This window comes from Pelophylax lessonae (genome assembly GCF_965119305.1).
Source record: "Pelophylax lessonae genome assembly, chromosome: 10".
Taxonomy (NCBI): Eukaryota; Metazoa; Chordata; class Amphibia; order Anura; family Ranidae; genus Pelophylax; species Pelophylax lessonae.
In genome coordinates this window covers 142700245-142722921 of record NC_138777.1, presented here as the reverse complement: position 1 = coordinate 142722921, position 22677 = coordinate 142700245, and the positions used below count along the sequence as shown (strand labels likewise).

Here is a 22677-nt window from a genome sequence, read left to right as displayed (position 1 = left end):
GAACTTGGTGGTTGTAGCCGGAAGCTTGCCGGAAGTAAGCAGAGCTGTTGCGCAGGAGAACTAGGCGGGAAGCGGACACCTACATGCATCTTATCCAGCAATGACAGAAGAGGGAGGAAGGGGGAGGAGCCAGAAATCGATTATTCTGGGGGTCCGCACCGATGCAGAATCGCGAGTGGCCGCATCGCGATGCAACGATTAATTTCAACACCCCTAATATATATATATATATATATATATATATATATATATATATATATATATATATAGGCACTGCCCAAAAAATTAAAGGAACACTTTTTAGTCAGAGTATAGCGTTAAGTCAATTAACCTCCTGAGATATTGATCGGGTCAGTTAAGTAGCAGAGAGGGTTGTTAATCAGTTTCAGCTGCTTTGGTGTTAATAAAATTCACAGCAGGTGCACTAGATGGGCAACAATGAGACAACCTCCAAAACAGGAATGGTTTTACAGGTGGAGGCCACTTTATTTTTTTTCCCCTACTCATCTTTTCTGACTGTTTTTCACTAATTTTGCATTTGGCTAGGGTCATTGTCATTAGGTATCATGAAATCCCTGGACCCATTGTCAGACCCTACACTGGTGCAGTGGGTCTTGGGTTCCTCCTGGTGCACGATAAAGCCCAGCCTCATGTGGAGAGAGTATGCAGCCAGTTCCTGGAGGATAAAGCAATTGATACTTCTGAATGGCCCCCATGCTCACCTGACCGAAGTCCAACAGAACACCTCTGGGACAATGTTTTTTGGTCCATCCATCGCCGCTAGGTTGCATCTCAGTCTGTTCACGAGCTTAGTGATGCCCTGGTCCAGACCTGGGAGGAAACCACTCCAGGACATGTCAAGGTCTTACCTTGCCTTTCAGTCTGCATTTTTGGACATGTGCTGACTGCTGTCTTTATAGACTCTGATTGCTTCATCACTTCCTGCTGCTTCCTGGGCGTCACTTAGTGATGAGGTCGCACACAGAATATATATACCACCTGTTGGCTTGCAGTCCTTTGCTAGTGTGTTTGTGCTTCTGAGTGCATCTCTGCTGGCTATCTACTGGTTTCTTTGATCCTCCGTGTATGACCTGGCTTTGGCTGACAACCTTCCTGGCTCTCAATTTCCCTTTTGGCTGACGACCTTCCTGGCTCTCGATCCCCATTGGCTAATGACTTTCTTTGACTACGGTCCTGTCTATTCCTATCAATTTCCCCTCTCCCGGATCCGAACTCGCTCACCTCATGGTGGGGCGACCCTGAGGACCGCGACCTGGTGCCAACAAGCAGCGAAGTCCAACTCCACCATCAGGAGCTCTGGTGAATACCGGTTGGTGCTTAGACTCTGCACCTCAGGTTAGCCTGTGTCTTCCACCAGGGTCTCTATGAGCTTGCCACATCTTACCACTGGGATTTTTGCCCATTCCTCCTTGCAAAACTGCTCCAGCTCCTTCAAGTTGGATGGCTTGCACTTGTGAACAGCAATCTTTAAGTCTGACCACAGATTTTCTATTGGATTGAGGTCTAGGCTTTGACTAGGCCATTCCAACACATTTACATGTTTCCCCTTAAACCACTCAAGTGTTGCTTTAGCAGTGTGTTTGGGGCCATTGTCCTGCTGGAAGGTGAACCTCCGTCCCAGCCTCAAATCACGCACACAGAGTGGTACAGGTTTTGCTCAAGAATATGCCTGTATTTAACACAATCCATCTTTCCCTCAACTCTGACCAGTTTCCCAGTCCTGGCTGCTCAAAAACATCCCCACAGCATGATGCTGCCACCACCAGGTTTCACTGTGGGGATGAGGGATGATGGTTTTTGGGTGATATGATGTGTTGGGTTTGCGCCAGATATAGCGTTTTCTTTAATGGCCGAAAAGTTAAATTTTAGTCTTGTCAAACCAAAGCACCTCCCTCCATACATTTTGGGAGTCTCCCACCTGCCTTTTCGCAAACTCAAAACATGCCATTTTGTTTTTTGCTGAAAGTAATGGCTTTCTTCTGGCCACTCTGCCATAAAGCCCAACTCTATGGTGCATACGGCTTATTGTCGTCCTATGTACAGATACTCCAGTCTCTGCTGTGGAACTCTGCAGCTCCTTCAGGATTACCTTGGGTCTCTGTACTGCCTCTCTGATTAATGCCCTCCTTGCCCGGTCTGTGACTTTTGGTGGGCGGCCGTCTCTTGGCAGGTTTGCTGTTGTGCCATGTTCTTTCCATTTGGTTATGATAGATTTGATGGTGCTCCTGGGGATCATCAAAGATTTGGATATTTTTTTTATAACCTAACCCTGACTTGTACTTCTCAACAACATTGTCCCTTACTTGTTTAGAGAGTTCCTTGGTCTTCATGGCAGTGTTTGGTTAGTTGTGCCTCTTGCTTCGGTGTTGCAGCCTCTGGGGCCTTTCAAAAAAGGTGTGTATTTGTAATGACCGATCGTGTGACACTTAGATTGCACACAGGTGGACATAATTTCCATTAATTCTGTGACTTCTGAAGGTAATTGGTTGCACCAGAGCTTTTTATGGACTTCATAACAAATGGGGAGAATACATACGCACATGCCAATTTTCTCTTTTCTATTTCTGAAAAAATTGTTTTATGTATCTATTTTTCTCATTTTACTTCACCAACTTAGACTATTGTGTTCTGATCCATCACATAAAATTTAGTGTAACAAAACATTGAACTTAAGGCTGTAATGTAACAAAATAGGTAAAAAGGTCAAGGGGGTGAATACTTTCGCATGGCACTATATATATATATATATATATATATATATATATATACAATATTGTGGCAGGTTGGGCCCGTGCCACTTTATATTATGGTGGTTTATGCCACATTTTGTAAGAAGCAGGCACACTGTGTGCTTCCTACTGGTGTGTGCTTCCTACTGTATATATGAGAGCCAGATTTAGAACTCTGAGACCCACCTCCATGGGCATCCGCAGAACTTTTTTCAGGGGGGGGCATGAAGGGGAGGGGCTTAGTCATTATCACATAAAGCGCAGGAAATATACTTCTCTGGCTGCCTCTGGTCTGGTGCATAACCCACCAATATCCCAGTCCCATTCCCTAGGATTAATATCCTTCCCTTCAAATCAACATGTTGTGAGTTAGTGGCGGTGCCCCGCACTGGCACTGCCCCTGACTGTGTCTTATCTTGCCATTGCCATTAGTTCTACATCTTTTGACAATCAATTAGACTTACTCTTCTGTGTCCCGACTCCCGCTGCCTCTCTCTCCTCCAGGCTCCTCTCTTCCCCAGGCTGCAGCTCTGCCCCTCCTGACTGACGACAGCAGGGAATCCTTGGCCCGGCATGGGGCACACAGTAGGGCACATCATGGAGCACACAGTAGGGCATATCACAGGGCACACAGTAGGTCAGGGGACACATCACAGAGCACACAGCAGGGCACACCATATGGCACATCATGGGGCACACAACAGGGCATGAGGGCACACAGCAGGACATGGGGGCACACAGCAGGACATGGGGGCACACAGCAGGGAATGGGGGCATGCAGCAGGGCAATAATGGAAAAAGCAGGGTAATGGGGGCTCACAGCAGGGCATGGGGCACACAGCAGGGCATGGGAGCACACAGCAGGGCATGGGAGCACACAGCAGGGTATGGGGGACACACAGCAGGGCAATAGGGCACACAACAAGGCATGTGGGAACATAGCAGGGTAATGGGGGCTAAAAGCAGGGCATGGTGGCACACAGAAGGGCAATGGGGAACACATCAGAGCAAGGGGGCACACAGCAGGGAATGAAGGCACGAATTAGAGCATGGGGGCAGACAGCAGGGCATGGGGGCAGACAACAGGGCATGAAGGCAAACAGCAGGGCATAGGAGTACACAGAAGGGCATTGAGGCACACAGAAGGGCATTGAGGCACACAGCAGGGCAACGGGGACACACAGCAGGGCAATGCGGACACACAGCAGGGTAATAGGGGCTCACAGCGGGGCATGGAGGCACACAGCAGAGCATGGGGGCACACAGCAGGGAATGGGGGCACACAGCAGGGCATGGGGACACGCAGCAGAGCAATGGGGCATGCAGCAGGGCAATGGGGCACACAGCAGGGTAATGGGGGCTCACAGCAGGGCATGGGGCACACAGCAAGGCATGTGGGAACACAGCAGGGTAATGGGGGTTTACAGCAGATCATGGTGGCACACAGCAGGGCATGGGGGCACACAGCAGGGCAATGGGGGCACACAGCAGGTCAATGGGGTACACATCAGAAAATGGGGGCACACATTAGAGCATGGGTCACACAGCAGGGCATAGGGGTACACATCACAGTATGGGGGCACACAAGGCAATGGGGGCACACAGCAGGGCAATGGGGGCACACATGACGGCATGGGGGCACACATCACAGCATGGAGGTTCACATCACGGCATGGGGGTACACATCATGGCATTGGGGCAAACATCACGGCATAGGGGCACACATCACCGCATGGGGGCTTACATCAGGGCAATGGGGACACACAGCATCATAGCATGGCAATGGGTCACACAGCTGGGCATGGGGGCACACAGCAAGGCATGGGGGCACACATCAGAGCAATGGGGCAATGTCAGAGCATGGAGGCACACAGCAGGGCATGGGGGCACACAGCAGAGCATATGGGCACACAGCTGGGCATGGGGGCACACAGCAGGGCAATAGGGGCACACAGCTGGGTAATGGGGCACACACCTGGGCATGGGGGCATACAGCAGGGCAATGGGGGCACACAGGGTAATGGGGACACACAGCTGAGCATCGGGGCACACAGCTGGGCAAGGGGGAGTACACAGCTGGGCACATAGGTCGCTGGGCAGAAAGAGGGACAAGGGACACAGGGCACACAACAGCATACAGGCAGGCTGCACTTTCAACCATCCATGCAGACTAGCGCGGGAAGTGGCTTTCATTAAACCTCTCATGCTGCTCTCCTCCCCACTGCACCCTCCTCTCTTCTTGTTCCTCCGAGGTGATGACCAATACAAGCACGTGGGGTGGACAGGAGGAAAGGAGGGGCCGGCGGGTAGGAGCGCATCACGAGAGATCTATTTACACTACAGTCCAGCAGGGAGCACGGACCCGATCTACCCGTCAATCACAGCTAGACGACGGGTAGATCGGGTGAAGTGAAAGCTGTTGTGGGTCCCCCTACTGGCCCTGAATGGTCAGTCCACCCTGGGGGAGAGAGAGAGGAGGGAACCGGCGGATCACTTGGCGGTGATCAGCGCACCGGCCGCCGCACAGGCAGAAACACTGTGTGTGACAGTGTGAATTAAAATAGATATAATGGGGAAGGAAGCTGAAGTTCCAGGGGGGGGCACTCGCCCCCCTTGCCCCCTCTTGCGGACGCCCATGTGTACAGGGAGCAGTGGGAGGTGCACATTTGCACCATGCTGTCAAGGACAGGACAGACCAAGGCTCAAGCCTGAGAGAGAGTCCATGAGGGACAGAGCAGCTAGGAAGCTGCAAGGAAAGACACAGAGCTGAGGTACAGCGTGTGTGCATGAACACTTGGACGTGTTTGATGGTCAAGAGAACCAAAAGGTACTAATGGTCAGGAGGACCAACAAGTACTGATCTGGGAAGTGAAGCTGCCAAGAGAGCCAGCAGGCTGAATGTTCTATTTCTCTATCGTTCATCGACAGACACAGCTCCTTATCTTCATTATTCATAGGGTTATACTACTCCTTCTAGGAATAGGCACTAGGTTTGGAAAAAACGTAACCACATCTATGGGGGCTGTCCCTGCAGGCATAACCCTTCAGACTCTTCAGACTCTGCTATCATCAAACCGTTTGTTCTGCCTAGTGTTAGGAATAGGACCTAGCCCCCTGCTAGGACTTCCGTCTTAGCTGTAAGTTTGTGATTTTTTATTTTTCAATTAGTTCCTGAGGACCAAGATCCAGAGGAACTACAAGCAACAGCCGGCTGCAGTTTCAAACTGGATAATCTAGATCCTTAGGTCTCCCAGCCTGGCCAGCGAGTGTAAGCAGGTTATAGTCCAGAACTAGGCCTCGCCACGACAGTGCCCCGATGAATGGGGACGAGCTTGCGAGTGGACAATCTTGCTGGGATGCATCGGACCTGGAACACCCTGAGTCGCAGCTTCCCCTTGGCTGACAGCACCCCCATCCCGGGTGGGAGGTGATCTGTTTCAGAGTGGTGCCCACCTGGTACCGTGGTATGGTGAGTAAAATTGTCCCCCCAAACACCCTTGGTTGCGGGGTGGGCGTGGGCCCCTCCCTGGAACAGTCGGACCTTAGGGGCTCCCTTGGTTCCCTGGCCCCTACGGAGGACTAATCTGATGTACCCTTTGGCATTCCCCTACCCCTAGCAAGGTTTTACCTTGGGGGGGGTAATAATGTGGCCAGGGAGGGGGGTGGATTGTCCTTGGTGGGGCCTTTTGGATGCCTATTGTTCTGGGATCCCTTTGGGGGTCCTGGAGACCGCATGGCGCCCTGTGGGGGCCGCCGTTTTGCTGAGGTTCATGATCTCTGTGTTCCCATTGGTTTACATGGGCAGCCGTTTTCTATACTTCCCCATTGAGAATGTATGAGCGGCCATTTTCTTGAGGTCCGTGAGATGGACAGGCTTCCAGCATGGTTTGTAATGTTTTTTTGTTTTTTTTTGGTAGAACCAGATGGACATGTGTCTTTTTTCAACCTGACTAACTATGTAATGATAGAGGCAGAGCTTCTTCCTCTTCCTGTGCAGACAGTGTTAGTTTCGTTTTTACACTGATCAGGCTGGATGCTTCTCTGTGGTCTGGTAACGTTCCTGGGTTTCCCTGTGGGTTTGTTCCTCTTCTGTTCTGCTATTATTACATAATAATCAGGGATTGTGAATCCGCAGGAATAGTGGTGGAACCGCGTCTTTCATGGTCTTAAAGGGACATTACACAAAAAAAAAATGTTATTTGATTAATGGAGTCCCAGGATAAAAATTCACCTGCAGACCCTCAAGAAGCGACTGCGGGACCCTCCGGTTCACAGTCGCAGCCAAAAATTGCAGTTTTTTTGCAAAGCCTAATGTCAAAAGTGTATTTGTCATTTCTGGTGCTGCCAGCCGTAAACGCCCTCCGCCCTCCCCTCCATCGGCAGGATCTTCGGACTCTGAGACAGATATGGTCGCCGCAGACATAGACCACCTTAAGGGATCGGTGTCTCCACATTCTGACAGTGAAGAGGACTTTATCAGCTGCCACGCGGGAACGCGCATTGGTGGAAGCCCTAATAGTTTCTGTGCGGGAAACCCTAAAATTGGCTGATGAACCTACAGCGTCAGATACGCAGGTGTCTTTTGGCTCCTGCAAATCCCATAAATCGGGCAAGGTGTTCCGTTGTCCAGAATTGTTTCATACTATTCTGGATGAACAATGGCGACGCATTAAGCACATGTTGGTGGTGCCTAAGCGGTTTGCACGCCAATATCCTTTTGCAGAGGCAGTGTCTAATAGATGGACTGTACCACCGAAAGTGGATTCTCCAGTGGCCAGGTTGAATAAAGCGACTTTGGTACCGGTAGAAGAGTCTCGAACCTTGGATAGACTGGGGGAATCCTTGTCCCGCCATTTACATGTGGTAGCAGGTCACTTTTTAAAGGCTACCTTTGTGAATGTTTTAGTAGCGCAGACTGCTACTCAATGGGTGAAGTTACTGAAAAGTAACTTGGAAACGGCACAGCTTCCCCCTGCAGTACTGGAACTAATAGACCAGTTGACCCAAGCCCTGGGGTTCATGTGTAATACGTCCCTGGTTGGTGGCCAGGACGTCAGCAGGAGTTTGGTTGGAACATCAATTTCAAGAAATCTGCGCTCACTCCGTTTCTGAAACTGGATTATCTGGGCTTGACTCTGGATTCAGCCTTGGCGAGGGTTTTTCTTCCCCCGGACAAGCTGCAAAAGTTGCAGTTGTTGTTGGACAACAATCTGCCCCCCAGAGTTTGCATGCGAACCTAGGGTCTGATGGTATCGACCTTCGAGGCAGTTCCATTTGCTAAGTTCCATACAAGGCCTTTGCAAAGGGAGATTCTTGTCAAATGGAACAAGGATCCAAAGTCCTTGGATTCTGTGATTTGGTTGAGCCACAACACAATCTCTGCTCTGTTGTGGTGGACTCAGTCTCCAGCACTGTGCCAGGGCAAGTCCTTCCTTTCGTTGTTTTGGACGGTGGTAACCACGGACACCAGCCTGTTGGGCTGGGGCGGGGTGCTGGGGAAGCTCTGCAGACGACTCGTCTGCAAGGTTGTCCGGTTCGGATTCAATCATACGCCACGGCTGTGGCTTACATCAATCACTTGGGGGGCCCCAAGAGTGTCTTGGCGGGCAAGGAGGTGGCCGAGATTCTGGTCTGGGCGGAAAGCTTTGGTCCAGCCCTCTCTGCTGTACACATTCCAGGTGTGGAAAACTGGCAGGTGGATTACCTGAGTTGTCAGGTGTTGAATCAAGGGGAGTGGTCCCTACACCTGGAGGTGTTCCGCCTCCTGTGTGTCTGGTGGGTGACTCCTGAGGTTGATCTGTTTGCCTCATTAAGAAGGTGCAGAGATTCATAGCCAGGTCTCGAGATCCTCTGGCCGACACCACAGATGCACTGGTGGCTCTTTGGGGTCGGTATCGGCTGATTTATGCATTTCCTCCCATTGAAACTCCTGCTGAGGCTTCTGCGCAGGATAGAGGTGGAAAACATTCCGGGCATTCTGGTGCCTCCAGACTGGCCTCACCGGTCTTGGTACTCAGACCTGATAAGGCTGGTTGCCTAAACCCCTTGGAGACTTCCCTTTTCAGGGAAGATCTGCTGTCTCAAGGTCCGATCTTCCATCCTGCTTTACAGTCGCTGGCTTTAACGGCATGGCTGTTGAAAGTCAGGTGTTGAGAGATGAGGGTCTTTCTGACTCTATGATTCCTACACTCTTGAAGGCTAGGATGTCAACTTCCATGAAGATCTACCATCGTACGTGGAAATCGTACATTTCATGGTGTGAATTGTTGAAGGTGTACCCTCGCTTGTTTTCAATCGCTAGGGTTTTGGCCTTTTTGCAGAGAGGGGTTGAACAGCGGTTGGCTTTGGGTACTATCAAAGGTCAAGTTTCGGCTTTGGCTATATATTTCCAACCCCATTAGCCACGCATGTCCTTTTAGTGCACCATATGGCTCCTCTGAGGCGATCCCTGTTGCCTCCGTGGGATCTAAATCTGGTGTTATCTGTTCTTCAGAAGCCGCCTTTTTAAAAAAAGTTGGGAGATTTCTCTGCTTTCTTTGTCTCAGAAGGTTGCCTTCTTGGTGACAATCACTTCTGCCCACAGGGTATCTGAATTGGTGGCGTTGTCTTGCCGCTCACCTTATTTCGCGGTACACATGGATAAGGTGGTACTTTGACCTAATCAGTGGTTCCTTCCTAAGGTGGTTTCTGATTTTCATCTGAATGAAGACGTTGTGTTGCCTTCACTTTGCCCTAAACCTCAGCATCCTAAGGAATATGCCTTGCATTCTTTGGATGTGGTTCGGGCGATCAGGGTTTATTTGGAGACCACTTAGTCCTTTAGACAATCAGACGCTCTTTTTTGTCCTTGCTGATGGATCTCGTAAAGGAATGGCTGCGTCTGCTGCGACCATTTCCAGATGGATTAGGCAGATGGTGGTACAGGCCTATTCACTGAGGGGTCAGGTTCCTCCTTTCCCATTAGTAATGCCTGTCAGTGCCTCCTCATCAGTTCTGCCTATTAGTGCCATCTATCAGTGCCGCCCATCAGTGCCACCTATGAGTGCCCATCAGTGCCGCCTATGAGTGCCCATCAGGTCTGCATATCAGTGCCCATCAGTGTTGCATATTAGTGCCTCATCATCAGTGCCCATAAGTGCAGCCTCATTAGTGCTAAATGCAGGAGAAAACTTACTTATTTACAAAATTTTATAACCTAAACAAGGAAAACCTTTTTTTTTTTCTTTTCAAAATTTTCGGCCTTTTTTTTTTGTTTGTTTAGCAAAAAAAAATAGTAGTGGTAGTGATCAAATACCACCAAAAGAAAGCTCTATTTGTGTAAAAAAAAAAAAGCGATAAAAATTTAGCTTGGGTACAGTGTTGCACGGCCACGCAATTGTCATTCAAAATGCAACAGTGCTAAAAGATGAAAATTGGCAATTGGCCTGGGCAGGAAGGGGGTGAAAGTGACCTGAATTGAAGTAAGCGCGTGCAGATGTGGGCCCCTCCCTGGGATGATCAGACCCCTGGGTTCCCATCCCCCCCCCCAGCCCCTCTAAAGTTTTGATCACTGTCTTTGGGCCCCCCCCTCTCTGGGTGAGGTTATGAGCTGGCTGTTACCACATGTTCAGGCATCCCCACCTGCAAAAACTCATTTCAGGGAGGTGGCACTCCGCGCCGCTCCTGCACTTTTTAACACAACTAGAGGGTGATCAAATGAAATGGAATCAGTTACTTCTTCTGAGCGATATTAAAGGAACACTCTAACCACCATGACCACTTCAGAGATTTGAAGTGGTCATGGTGGTAGAAGTCAGAAACACTGCACATGCTGGGATTTTACAGTTATGTGCTTGGGGCTAGTTGCACCCTTAGCACATATGACTTGGACAGCCAGAAAATGTTATGTATGAACAAGGACATGACATATTATGATAAAACACAACTAGTTATTAAAAAACATATTGCAACAATTTACACACGGTAATGCACATACCTTTTTTTTACCTATTTTGAAGACTGCTTGCGGGTAATGATGGCGGTTACTGCTGGCAGTTACTGCTGGTGGGTAATGCTGGCCATTACTGCTGGTGGATACTGCTGGTGGGTACTGCTGGCGGTACTGCTGGTGGGTAATGCTGTTGAATACTGCTGGCACTGCTGGTGGGTATGCTGGTAATCATACTGGCGGGTACTGCTGCAGGAAGCACACGGCTGCAGTAGAGAGCAGAGCCGCTGCTTCCTGTATGGCTCCTGTGACAGGCGGAGTGCATTTCATATAACTCCGCCTGTGACAGAGCCAGAACTACAAAGGAAGCAGCGGCTTAGCATCCTAAGTCTCCCCCAGGAGCCGGGATATTGCACGGCACTTGCGGGTGTCTGTGAGCCGCCAGCCAAAGGCGAGAGACTCCCGCAAGTCGCGGGAGACTTGGGATGTCTTCATGCTCTTAAGAGGGGCTGATTGAAGTTGCTGCTGACCGAGCTGCAGCCTGGGTTTTCCTGGTGCGCAACAGGGGGTTGAGCAGGGTTCCCTGCCATCCTGGGAGTTGGTGACTAGGTCAGGGATGTCCTCTGGGCTCCCTGCGGCAGTTGTGGCTGGGGGAGCGGATAGTTTAGCATCTGTGGGCCTCACACGGCTGCGTCTGTGGTTGAAGCCACTGCCTCCCGTTTGGGCATCTGCCTTCCCCACCGCTGCCCCTGGGTAGTCAGCTCCGCTGGGGCTTGTGTCCTGGGGGCTGGGTGCCTTGAACAATTTAGGCCGCAGCTTGCGACCTTCTAGGCCATGTTGTCAGCTTGGCACATCCCTTGGAAGGGGTAGTGCTGTGGGGCGCTTCATTTTTTAAAGACAGCCTTGCCGGCATTATTGTGTGGGACACCTGCCCTATTTTAGGGAGGGTACCCTGCCTGCGCTTCGCGTCACAGCGAGCGGCCCCCTTCTTAGAGGGCTATGTCCTATTATGTCCTCTCTGGAGGGCTCGGAGGACGACCCAGTTGTTTTTTTTTTTTGCAGGGTCCGATAGGTGGTCGATTGTGGGCCCTTGGCCGGCGTCCCCTTTGAGGGATCGCAGTCAGCGGCCTCCCCTGAGCTTGGGTGAGCTTAGTATATAGCGACCCTACTGGGTCTGCGTCCACACACTAAGTGCTCAGATAGTGAGGATGATTCCTCAGCTCCTCTAGCCGTGCTTAAATAGGCGCTGGTAGATGCACTGTTTGTGTCAGTGCGTGAAACTTTAAAAATGGAGGTTGCAGCTGATGCTGCGTCAGGGGCACCGGTTCCTTTTTGCACCCACAGGTCCTCCAAAGCAGCAAGAGTGTTCCTCTTTCCGCTTACCTTGACAACATTGTCACAAAACATTTGGGTTGTCCAAAACGCAGTGGTTGCTAAACGTTTTGCTTGCAGTATCCTTATAAGGATTAACTGTGTTAAAGGTGGATGGTTCCATCTGTAGTGGACTGTTCAGTTTCCAGGTCAAAGTGAGCTACCTTCATTGCATTTGAGGAGTCCCTGGCCTTTACAGGTCCAGCTAATAGGAGGGCGGAGGCTCTGGCCCACCATATGTGGCTGTGGCTGGTTCGGCGATTAGGCCGATAATTACTATTGCCCTGTTGTCGCAAACTCTGACCAAGTGGGCTAAGCTTTTACGTTGGGATCTGGAGGAGCAGCTCCCCCCTGCTTTGGTGAAGCTGATAGATCAGTTGGTCCAAGGGCTACAGTTTGTCTTTGACACCTCTTTGGATGCCGCTCCCCTGCTTTCTAGACTCTGTCTCAGAAGTGGTCCTGCGGTGCATTATCTGTCTGAAATGCTGGTCTGCGGACCAGGCTTCTAAGAAAGTCTATTCTGATCTTCCATTCATGGGGATCCCCTATTTGGGGCTACCTTGGATGACATCATCAAGGGCCTCACAGGGGAAAAGAGTACTTTTCTTCCTCAGGCTTCCAGGAGTAAAGAATCCCTTTGCAGATGGGGACCCAACTTTTCGGCTCACAAGCATCCCTCAGCGTCTCAAGACAAGGGATACAAGCCCTTTCGGTCCTCCGCTGGGGGGTCCAAAAAGTCTTGGTCGGGCAAACCACAACCAGGTGCTGTCAGACTTGCGGACAAAAATTCCTCTGCATGAAGGGGCGCTCTCACCCTTATCTGGGGTGGGGGCACACCTTCTCTGCCTTCTGGATTCGTGGACCTCCCTCATCCAGGGCAAGTGGGTCCAAGAAGTCATACACTGCGGCTACAAGATCAAGTTTTGATCACATGCATGGAGTTCATTCGCACACTGGTTTCGTCCCTACATCAGGGGGATTTCCTCGCCTCCATCTACATCAAGGATTTCTACCTTCACATCCCAATATGTGTTTCCCCTCAGCGTTTCCTTCACTTTGCTTTGAGCGAGGAGCATTATCAATCTGTGGCGTTACCCTTTGGTCTCGCTTCTGCTCCCTGAGTCTTCAGTGTTGGCCCTGGTTCTAGCATTGCTGCGTCATCGCGGATCGCGGTACTGGGGTACCTGGACGATCTGCTTTTATGAGCAGAGTCTTCGTCCGCCTTGTTGGACAACTTGGAGATTACTCTGCAAACACTGAGGGAGTTCAGTTGAATTCTGAATCTTCAGAAGTCTTCCCTGGTTCCGTCCACAAGCTTGGTCTATCTGAGTCTGACTTTGGACTCGTCCTCAGGAGAAACTTCAAACACTGCAGGAGGCAATTCGGCTTTTGCTGACCAGCAGACGGTCGTCTCTTCGGACTTGCATGCATCTGTCTGGGTGGGGAGACATCCTCGGCACAGATTGTGCTCAGGGGGTCTGGTCTCATGAAGAGTCCAGACTACTGATCAATGTACTGGAGCTCCAAGCGATCAGACTTTGTCTGGATCATTGGACAAGTTGTCTACAGGGGTGTCCGGTGCGGATTCAATCGGACAATGCCACGGCCATGGCATGGCCTATGTCAATCACCAAGGGGGCAAAAGAAGTGTCCTGGTGGCTCGGGAAGTAGCCAGCGTTCTAGTGGGCAGAAAGATTTGTTCCAGACCTCTCTGCTGTGCCACATTCCGGGAGTTTAAAATTGGCAAGCAGACTATCTCATTCCACAGGCATTAGACCAGGGAGAATGGTCTCTTCATCCGGAGGGGTTTCATCAGTTGTGTCTCCGGTGGGGTACTCCCGAGGTGGATCTGTTGGCTTCTTGCCTCAACAGGAAGGTTCAGAGGTTTGTGGCATGGTCTTGGGATCCTCTAGCCGACGCTACAGACACTTTAGTGGCTCCTTGGAGTCAGTAATATCTGATTTACACCTTTTCTCCTCTCCAGCTTCTGCTGAGACTACCACGCAGAATCGAGGCAGAAGGTATTCCGGTCATCCTAGTTCCTCCAGAATGGCCTCGCCGGTCTTGGTACACCGATCTGGTACGGCTGATCGCCAATGCTCCTTGGAGACTCCCTCTCAGGGAAGATCTGCTGTCCCAAGTGCCAATCTTCCATCCTGCTTTATAGTCGCTGGATTTGGCGGCTTGGCTGTTGAAAGCCAGGTGCTGGACAGAGGGTTGTCTGACTCGTTGATTCCTACGCTGTTAAAAGCTAGAAAATCTACTTCTAGTAAGATTTACCATCGTATGTGGAAGACGTACATTGCGTCCTGTTAATCCCTCCGGGTTCACCCTCGTTGTTTTTCGGTGGCTCGGATCTTGGCTTTCCTCCAACGAGGGGTTGAGCAGTGCCTGGCCTTGAGTACCATCAAGGGCTAGGTCTCGGCCTTGGCAGTTTTCTTTCAACGTCCGTTGGCCACACACTCCTTGGTGCATACCTTTCTCCAGGGCGTGAGACACTTGGTTCCTCCAGTGCAGTCTCCATTGCCGCCGTGGGACCTCAATTTGGTGTTGTCAGTTCTAAGAAAGCCTCCCTTTGAAAATATTCGGGAGATTCCCTGCATACGTTGTCTCAGAATGTGGCCTTTTTGGTGGCCATTACTTTGGCGTGCAGGGTGTCTGAACTGGTGACGTTGTCATGTCGTTCGCCTACCTTGTGGTTCACAGGGATAAAGTGGTTCTGTGTCCATGTCCTTTGTTCCTTCCGAAGGTCATCTCTGACTTTCATCTAAATGAAGACATTGTGTTGCCCTCCCTGTATCCCTAGCCTAAGCATCCTAAGGAAGTTGCCTTGCACTGCCTGGATGTGGTTCAAGGTGTATCTGGCAGCTACAGAATCTTTTAGGAAATCAGACTCACTTTTTGCCCTCACAAATGAACCTCGCAAGGGGCTGGCAGCTGCTGCTGCTTCGACCATTTCCAGATGGATCAGACAGACTGTGATTCAGGCCTATTTTATTAAGGGTCAGGTTCCTCCTTTCCCTGTTAAGGCGCACTCTATGCGGGCGCTTAGTGCTTCCTGGGCCTTCTGTCATCAGGCATCAGTGATGCAGGTTTGCAAAGTTTTATAAAGTGGATGTGTTGGCATCTGTGAATGCTTCTTTTGGCCGCAAAGTTTTGATGGCTGCGGTTTAGAGGACTTGTCCTCTTTGAGGGTGTTTTTTGTTCAGGTGAGCTCCAGTTGTTGATAGTTGAGCTCCAAGTTACCTGGTTGGCTACTGTTTAGCCTTGGGGAAGTTTGTTTTTTTCTGCTGTTCCCACCCCTCATGTTTGACACTGCTTTAGGACGTCCCTATGGTCAAGAAGATAAAGAGCTTTGTCTGTCAATGAAAGAAAGCAAAAATGGGATTTTTTTGCCTTACCGTAAAAAACATTTCTCTGATGTTCATTGACACACAGCACCCGCCCCTCTATGGAGTTGAGATTTTTCTTTCTGACACTGCTTGTTACAAACCTGAATACCTATAGCAGTAAGTGGGAGTATACAGTCAGGTCCATAAATATTGGGACATTGACGCAATTCTAGACCTTTTGGCTCTATAAACCACCACAATGGATTTGAAATGAAACAAACAAGATGTACTTTTAACTGCAGACTTTCAGCTTTAATTTGAGAGTATTTGCATCCAAATCAGGTGAATGGTGTAGGAATTACAACAGTTTTTATATGTGCCTCCCATTTTTTAAGGGACCAAAAGTAATGGGACAGATTAACAATCATAAATCAAACTTTCACTTTTTAATACTTGGTTGCAAATCCTTTGCAGTCAATTACAGCGTGAAGTCTGGAACGCATAGACATCACCAGACGCTGGGTTTCATCCCTGGTGATGCTCTGCCAGGCCTCTACTGCAACTGTCTTCAGTTCCTGCTTGTTCTTGGGGCATTTTCCCTTCAGTTTTGTCTTCAGCAAGTGGAATGCATGCTCAATCGGATTCAGGTCAGGTAATTGACATGGCCATTGCATAACATTCCACTTCTTTCCCTTAAAAAACTCTTTGGTTGCTTTCGCAGTATGCTTCGGGTCATTGTCCATCTGCACTGTGAAGCGCCGTCCAGTTGAGTTCTGAAGCATTTGGCTGAATATGAGCAGATAATATTACCTGAAACACTTCAGCATTCATCCTGCTGCTTTTATCAGCAGTCACATCATCAATAAATACAAGAGAACCAGTTCCATTGGCAGCCATACATGCCCAAGCCAAGACACTACCACCACCATGCTTCACTTATGAGGTGGTATGCCTTGGATCATGAGCAGTTCCTTTCCTTCTCCATACACTTCTCTTCCCATCACTCTGGTACAAGTTGATCTTGGTCTCATCTTGGTCTCATCTGTCCATAGGATGTTGTTCCAGAACTGTGAAGGCTTTTTTAGATGTTTGGCAAACTCTAATCTGGCCTTCCTGTTTTTGAGTAGTGAACAAATGGGGATGTAGCGCTCGACAGAAATATATAAAATAAATACAAACATGTGAACCATATAAACCATATAGGATGATTCGTGCAATATTGTCTCTGGTGTCCAAAGCAATTAGATAATTGACAGCCAATATGGAAGACACAGACTTGATAGGGTGGTTTCCTTAGCAAAGCCTTCACCTTCACACGATCACCCAGTGGAATAACTATATGAGCCGCTTACCAGATTTAATGGACCCCTTGATTATAGGGGGTCTAATGCGCTGTGTACTCCAGTATGGAACTCTAATGCATCTTGCTCCCATAAGTAGAGGTCATCACAGCCAGAGTCAGTGCCATAATCAGAAAGCCAAGCCATATGCAGGGATGAAAAAATAGTCTCATGGTGCAGTATCTCTTATCAATCAAGCATTTATTTAAGACAAATTGCACTTACTAGACAAAAAGCAGATAAAAGCCTTCAATAAAATTGTTTGCTGGGGATGGGAGACGCCGCTCTACGCTGCGCTCCTCAGACCTCAGACCCGGATGTGTATGGTCTCACGTTCCCGACGTTTCGTCAGTCAAGGCTGACATCATCAGGGGATCAGGACACACCTGGCCATGGAACAGCTGAGCAGCCAATTGTCCCATTACTTTTGATCCCTTAAAAAGTGGGAAGCACATATACAAACTGTTGTAATTCCTACACTGTTCACCTGATTTGGATGTAAATACCCTCAAATTAAAGCTGAAAGTCTGCAGTTAAAGCACATCTTGTTTGTTTCATTTCAAATCCATTGTGGTGGTGTATAGAGCCAAAAAGATTAGAGTTGTGTTGATGTCCCAATATTTATGGACCAGACTGTACCTCCAGGGACTGCCCCGTAGTCGTGCTCAAGCCTTTTCTCTGCCTAGCCTCCTACTCCTGTAGGGGGCAGTATAACCCTACTGTCAAGAAGATGAAGAGCTGTGTCCGTCAATGAAAATCAGAGAAATGGATTTTACGGTAAGACAAAAATCACATTTCTTAGTTGGGGATATGCTGCAGAAGACAATATGAAACTGGGAACATGTTAAATGAGGGTAGCAGAGAATAATGTGATTTCCCATTTCCTACAAACTGCTGAGGTCAGAGAAACACACATCATATAACAAAGGGCCACAGGTTGGGTACCAGGGCTCTAGCTCATGCAAATATGCTTCCGAGCTTCAGGCATCAACACATGCAAAGAAGAAGTAATAGGTTTTTTTTTTTTTTTAATGACCCTCTCCCCAACAGCATAGACTCTCCTTTCTTTTGCTCACTGTCTCTCCCTTTTACCCTGTTGAGAGTAAAGAAAAAAGTTGTTATTCCTTGATGTGGAGGTACATGTGACCCACTCCCCTCCCTCTCATGCGACGATACTGGTGCCCAACATACGTCCACATTATGGCAGACTTACTGTACATCAGAGACTGCCCTCCCTTAGTGAAAACAGCTCTGTGCTATTCATAGCTACTGCTGTAATCTTCTCGATCTCTTCTTCAGCATCAGACACCTTCTTACTTTTAACAGTTGTGTCATAGTGGAACAACTTCCACACATGCACAGTTGAGGTTGCATTATCACAATGTTTGGCTCAATATTTTTCCAACACTGCAAGTACATAAATAATACCTGTTGATCTAAGCTCCTAACTTTCTTTAGTGAACTGACAACATTGCCTCTGTGGCACTAAAGTACCACAGTTCTCCCCTGCTTGGCTACAGAACACCATAACATAATGCTGTGGAGTTGAGGAATTTGGACATGTTTGGTAGTCCAACAAAGGCTAGTAAATAGAGGTTCTACTAAATAGAAGATCTACTTTAAAACACATTGATTAGATTTTTTACATAAGTAGGACATGTACTTAAAGAATGCAAAAAAGTAGTGACAAAAGACAAGACATGGTCAAAAATGTTGCTGCGTAAAGTGAGGCTGTTTTGTACTGCAATGCTAACACAACAAAGCGCTTTTAATATGGACAAAGTGCAGATGTACTTGTTTTTGCCTTCTTTACATTAATAATATATCGTTTAAATGTACTCAATATCTAAAAAAAAAAACACATTGAATAGACTATAAGTTCCCCCTATTGTACATGTAAAAGCAGTTTCTGATCCAAGATATGGAACTGTTTATTCTGTATAACAGGGGACTCCAAACTTTCTAAAGAATGGAACAGTTTACTGTCCCTCAGATTTTAGGGGGCCCGGACTGTGCCCAGTGGGAGTAAACAAAGCACAATCTTTGGTATGGGGGGGGGGGGCGGCAGTTTGTGTCATTGGGAGGAATAGTGCTGTATTTTTTGTCAGTGGAAGGATTTATTTAGGGATGCACCGAATAATCGGCGGCCGAACATTATTCGGCCGAAAATAGAAAAAATAGCACTTTCGGTGTTCGGCCGAATAAGTCAAAAGGCCGAATAATTTTGTGCCGAATAATAGGGCTGAACGATAGTCGATATGATATTGACTATCGTTCTGTGGCCGTAGGCGATATTTACAGGGGGAAGGGACTCGGAGGAGGACTCACAGACTTCCGTGTTAGGCAGGGGAAGCCGGGACACTTCAGCGGTGAGCATACATACATTATTCACTCGTGCACTGCAGCCCGCCCCACACATTCAGTGAGTCTTACTCTCCTCCCTAGTTTTTTCAATGGCACATTCAGGAAGCCAATCACGCCGTGATTAGCTGCACAGCGAACCAATCACGCGTGCCTGCACACCTGATTGGTTCCGCTGTGCCGCTACTCACGGCGTGATTGGCTTCCTGAATGTGCCATTGAAAAAACTAGGGAGGAGAGTAAGACTCACTGAATGTGTGGGGCGGGCTGCAGTGCACGAGTGAGTAATGTATGTATGCGGCTGTGCTCCTTTCCAGGCTCCTACTAGTCCACCTCCAGCCTCCTACTACCACCACTGAGAGACTGTCTGTCACTGTATAATCTGATCGAGTCCACACTGACACTGACTGACTGTCACTGAGTAATTGATGTTACCACATTAACCCTGACCTGCCCAGTGCCCTGTATCTGCAATTAAAATTTACAAGGCTGCCTGCATGCTTCCTGATTTCCATTCCCAGCATCCTTCCCAATCCCTACAGTGTCACTAACATTAACCCTATGGTACAAGGCTGCAGTGTGCACTGAATCCCATTCCCTACAGTAACATTTAGGGAGAGAGAGACATGAGAGGACAAGAGAGAGAGAGAGAGAGACATGAGAGGACAAGAGAGAGAGAGACAGAGACACGAGAGGACAAGAGAGAGGACAAAAAATTGGCAAAATAAATGGAAAAAATGCAAAACACAGCGTTCGGTATTCGGCCTTCGGCCAAACATTTTATTATTATTCGGCTTCGGCCAAGAATTTCATTTCGGTGCATCCCTAGATTTATTCCCCATCGTTGGTGTCAGTGGAAGGAATTATGCCCCATCGTTGGTGTCAGTGGAAGAAATAGTACACCATTGTTGGTGTCAGTGGCAGCAATATTTTCTCAAGGCCTGGATAAAGGCAAGTAAAGGGCTGCATCCGGCCCCAGGGCCACAGTTTGGAGACCACTACTGTAGAAGAATGAATGATTACTACCATACATTCGCTCACATTTACTGTTTTTTTTATATATCTGTATGTTTTGTTTCAGCACATTTCCATCACGTTATTGAGCAGCTACGATTTCGACAGGGTACTGTTGTGAACATTTTTCTGTCAGCTGGTATGTAACGTGTTTCCTTTTCAAAGCCAAGTTTTCCTTTACTTTCTGACTTATTCTGCCCTCTATTTTCTGTCTTTCTTTTTCTTTCCTGTTTTGTTTCTATTTGTCATTCCAGGCATTTTTTTTCTTTTTATAGCATTTCAATTTTCATATACTGCAGTATTTGGAGCTTACACAGCCTTTATCTTCATTAGAACAGGTGAGACCAATTTGCCCTGATTTAAATTATAGTTTAATAACCTATTCAATATAGAAAAACAATATATATATGTACATCAACACATAAAGAACAAGCAGGATTTCATCTTATCAGTGCATTATAGCTCTGTAATAAATAATTTAATCCTAGTCGGGTATTGGTTTCAGTTATGTATTGGAAATGAACTCCAATACATAACTAGTACAAATGCATTGCATCGGTTTACTTTTTTCACCGTTTAGCATTTTTGTAATACACATATGGTGCTACTTTCTACAGTTCCCAGCACAGAATAAATATGTGCTAGAGTGCTGGACCTCAAAGGGACAGAGATTTGGGAATCTAAATCTAACCTCCAGAAGCAGCTCTTTGTTATCCCATAGGGTCACCCTTAGAGTAAGGGTAGGCAATCTTTGAGAGGTGGAAATCTACCATGGCAACATGGAAGAGTGCAAAAATCACTAGAATGTCACAGGCTTTTTTTTTTCTTTTTTTTTTTTTTTTTAGCTAACTAGCAGGCCCCCAAAGGTCAGTAGAATGTAGGGCAGTGTACATATGACAGTAGTAGTTAGGGCAGTGCACAGAGATCAGTAGTTGATAGGGCAGTGTACATATTTAATTTGGATGTAGGGCAGTATACAGATGACATGAGTAGTTAGGGCAGTGTACAAAGATCAGTAGGATGTATTGCAGTGTACAGAGATTAGTAAGATTTTTTGCAGTGTACAGAAGTCCGTAGGCTGTAGGGCAGTGTACAGATGACAATAGTAGTTGGGGCAGTGTGCAGAGGTCAGTGGTTGGTAGGGCAGTGTACAGATGTCAGTTAAATGTAGGGCAGTGTACAGAGGTCAATAGAATGTAGGGTAGTGTACAGGGATCAGTAGGATGTAGGGTAGTGTTCAGGGGTCAGCAGGATGTAGGGCAGTGTACAGACATCAGTTGGATGTTGGGCAGTGTACAGAAGTCAGTAGATGTTGGGCAGTGTACAGGGGTCAGTAGAATTTTGGGCATAGTAAAGAGAGGGGTCAGGAGGGTCTAGTAGGGGTGGGTCAGAAGAGCCTGGTACAGTAGAGTTTGGAGAGATAGGAAAGGGAGGGCACAGTACTGGAGGGTCAGGAGGGCATGACATTTAAGGACCAGGATGGCACAGTACATAGGGGTCAGCTGAGCATGGTATTGGGGGGGATGTCAGGAGGGCACTGTACCCCCCAGTCCAGGTGCGGACTCAATCGCAGTGTACCTCTAACCTGCCTGCAGTTGACAAGTAGATCGCAAACAACGAGTTGCCGACCCCTGCTATAGAGCAATAAAAAGATGAAAGTGCCACAAAGCTTGATTCAGTCTAGTAATAAAAAAAAAAAAAGCCAACATGTTTTTGAAGCACTAAGGTTCCAAATTTTAAATTCAAGAAATAAGGAGGACTACTTAAAACCTAGTTCAGCCCAATTTGACCTTTACCAATATTAAACCACCTATTTTCTTCACTGCCTATCAGATACTCTATGTATACCATGCACTTTTTAAATTCTGAACATCCACCAGTTTTTCCACTAACCAGATCTGATTTACTATCATTAACAATTCTATAATTGTTGGAGATGTGTCTGTCTTCCAGTATTTCAGTATTACCCTTTTAGCCACATTTATGTGCATCATTCTTGCTCTGGATGGCTAACAGAGACATACTATTGGAAATGAGCACAATCAGGTGGTAGGGATTACTTGCATTTCTGTCTCCATAACCATCAATACAGACCTTGTTACTGCAGAATAAAATGAATACATAATGGCATATATGGATATAACCCTTGTGTACCTGTATCCCAGACTACTTTGGTAGCAGTCCCTGGTATAAATATTGGAACCCAGAAAGGATAGTATTGGAACTTTGTGATACTCTCAAGGTGTGAAAAAATAAACAAAATCACATTTATTGAGAATATCACTAACAATAGCCCCATAAAGCCTTGGGGAATTGTATGCTACATACACAGTATCACATATTGAACATAAAAAATGTTGCATCACATAACATTTCATCACTGATGACGATGGAAGAATGGCGTGAAAACATGATGATATCCTTTACACATATCCAGAGCCCTGACATATTTTGACCAATAAGGCTCCATGTACACGGGACGTTGTTAACCACTTAAGCCCCGGAAGATTTTACCCCCATTCCGACCAGGGGGTATTTTGCGATTCGGCACTGCGTGAATTTAACGCACAATTGCGCGGTCG

The 22677-nt window shown here is 47.8% G+C and overlaps 1 protein-coding gene across 1 annotated transcript in view; it reads left to right on the top strand.

The window, feature by feature from the left end:
* Positions 1 to 22677, top strand: part of RCE1 (Ras converting CAAX endopeptidase 1) — a 194475-nt gene that overhangs the window by 157710 nt on the left and 14088 nt on the right. Inside the window, exons 6-7 of the mRNA XM_082270347.1 lie at positions 20163 to 20234; positions 20371 to 20433. Coding sequence (XP_082126473.1) covers positions 20163 to 20234; positions 20371 to 20433 — 135 coding nt within the window. The remainder of the gene's footprint in view (positions 1 to 20162; positions 20235 to 20370; positions 20434 to 22677) is intronic.